The 2500-nt window shown below is 53.2% G+C and overlaps 1 protein-coding gene across 5 annotated transcripts in view; it reads left to right on the forward strand.

The window, feature by feature from the left end:
* Window positions 1-2500, forward strand: part of LOC125951108 (diacylglycerol kinase theta) — a 29412-nt gene that overhangs the window by 6323 nt on the left and 20589 nt on the right. For all 5 annotated transcript variants that reach the window (XM_049679696.1, XM_049679697.1, XM_049679700.1 and 2 more), the window contains exons 3-5: window positions 1578-1760; window positions 1853-2044; window positions 2152-2358. In XM_049679696.1, the coding sequence (XP_049535653.1) occupies window positions 1578-1760; window positions 1853-2044; window positions 2152-2358 (582 nt within the window). The remainder of the gene's footprint in view (window positions 1-1577; window positions 1761-1852; window positions 2045-2151; window positions 2359-2500) is intronic.

Consider the following 2500-nt stretch of genomic DNA (forward strand, 5'->3'; position numbering starts at 1 on the left):
GCGTCATCGCTCGCGTTTCGTTGCCAGTTGGTCCCCCGTCCGCCCACCCCGCCCCCCGCTGGTGCTCTTCTATCCGTATCCTGCATGTCCGGGTACGGTCACTGGCCCGGAGGGAAGGGAAGGGAATAGAGTAGAAAATAGATTCAATGCTGAACTCAACCACATCACGCTCCCGCCCCTAACGAAACTAACGTAAACATCGCGCACCGACCTGCGCGACCACACGACCTCATCTTCGCACCCCCTCCCTCCAACCCCAGCAGGCCCTCCCCGGGGGGAAGGCCTGACGTTCAGTTCAGATCCAGCTATCCAGGTACTGTTCCGGTTGGCGAAGGCGCCCTTCAAGGGTGTGCAGCTCCCCGAGGGAGTGATGCCTTGAAGCGGCACCCGGGTGGGGTGGGTCATGGAAATTCGTGGAAAATCGCGGAACAATTAAATTCGAAAGCCGTGCCTGGGGTGGGAATACGACCTCCTCTGCCTCCACCATCAGCGTTTAGTTCTGGTTTTTGTTGCCGGATTGGCACAAGCAACAGTCCACCAACTCTTCAAAATTATGAACGACCATGCGTCTCCATTAGAAGGAATTTCATCAAATATTTTAGCATTTTCCAATGAATTGAGGCAACTAGCCAGTAACAGAAAGTAAATCGAGGTCGCCTTTTATCTAATCTCTTGATAATTTGCGAAAAAAAAACAATTGTAGCTGCGTCACAATCACTAGCTACTAGGCGCCTCCATCACCGTGAATGTTGGAATGAATGTATTGGATAACAAAAAAAAACAAATACCAATGCCCGTTGTGTGTTGCAATTGGTTTAACAGATTGATTCTTGGTATCCGCGTAATGGTAGCAGCAGACATGAACTCACAGCATTTAGTGCTCCAATTGCGAGACACACATTCACACACCGCTCACACCTTAGCAAGTCGTGGCGCGCTCTCACTCAATTGAGTGGCCTGGTTTTCGTCAACGCACACACACGCACACACACGTACATCTCACTGGAAATGTTACAATATTCATATCGCTGGCTAGTTTGCTTATCACTTGCTCACACCAGCGCCTCGACCACCACCACCACCACCACCCCTCCGACGTGTCACATCCCACGTCCCCGCCCACGTACACAGGCGCACAGGTTGTGCGTCCCTCCGCGTTGTTTAGTTTATTTGTTTGTGATGCGATGGTCTAAAAACAGAACTAATCAGTGATAACCCAGTTTTATCATTTCCTGTTTCTCGCGTGTCGTGGTTGTCGCGCTGTTGTCGCAAAAAGGAGTTCATCCAGCAGCTAGCCTGCTAGTGCGCCAGGCACCAGGTTACATCACTGGCCGCGATAGGCGCTGATGCAGGTCTTCTGGTTTTTCTCGCATAACCTTCTTTGATCGGACAGGAACACTATTGTACTCCATCGAATCGAATTCGAGCTAAACAACACACACACACACACACACACGCAGATCTAGCACGCTTGAACGCACACCACTGGCAATGGCTGGTGTGTGTGTGGCTCAACAGAAAAAAAATAGTCATCCTAGTAACCATTTCCAATGTTGCGTTCTTTCGCGTTTTCGCAGTTTGCAACTTCATCGTGCACGAGAAGTGCGTGTCCAACATCGTGACACCGTGCCTGGGTATCGCACCGTACCTTATCCGGAACCCGGTGGCACACTGCTGGTCGGAACCGTCGCACCACAAGCGGAAGTTCTGTTCGGTTTGCCGCAAACGGTTGGACGAAACGCCGGCCGTACACTGTTTGAGTAAGTATATGAGCGAAGCGGAATGGTGTTCCACTCCGCACACCTTTAATCATCCTCCATCATTCTGCTACTCTATTTCGCCCCATCCACAGTATGCGAGTACTTTGCGCACGTCGAGTGTCAGGACTTTGCCATACCGGACTGCAAGGAGAATGCGACGTACGTGCCGGGCAAGGAGCTGGGCCACGTCAAGCATCAGCATCACTGGCGCGAAGGTAACCTGCCCCAGTCGTCCAAGTGTGCGTACTGCAAGAAGACGTGCTGGTCCTACGAATGCCTTACAGGTTAGCCTCCGGTGCGGGATCTGCCGGTGGCGCAGACCCGTTATACAGCGCTGCAAATCCGCTGACACGCTCTTCCCGGTTCTTTCTTCCCTGCCATCTTTTCGCAGGTTATCGTTGTGAGTGGTGTGGTACGACGACGCACGGTGGCTGCCGGAACAACATACAGGCCGAGTGTACGTTCGGGACGCTGCAGCCCATCTACCTGCCACCGCATGCCGTCTCCATACCGCGAACGGAAGTGCCAATGGAAGCAATCATCGGGGTGCAGAACCGCAACAAGGGCACACCCGGCATACAGCGCGACTACTCGTGTCGTAAGTGTCCGCACCCGTGGCCTCCCTCCTGGCCTGGCCCAACACTCTTTTTTTTCCATCGTCTCACTGTCACCGCGGTGCTGCTCTAGATCGTAGATCCAGGACCTTCCGGTCAGACTGAACCGCGGAAGGTGAAGCGTCG

The sequence above is a fragment of the Anopheles darlingi genome, chromosome 2 (assembly GCF_943734745.1).
Source record: "Anopheles darlingi chromosome 2, idAnoDarlMG_H_01, whole genome shotgun sequence".
NCBI classification, from domain to species: Eukaryota; Metazoa; Arthropoda; class Insecta; order Diptera; family Culicidae; genus Anopheles; species Anopheles darlingi.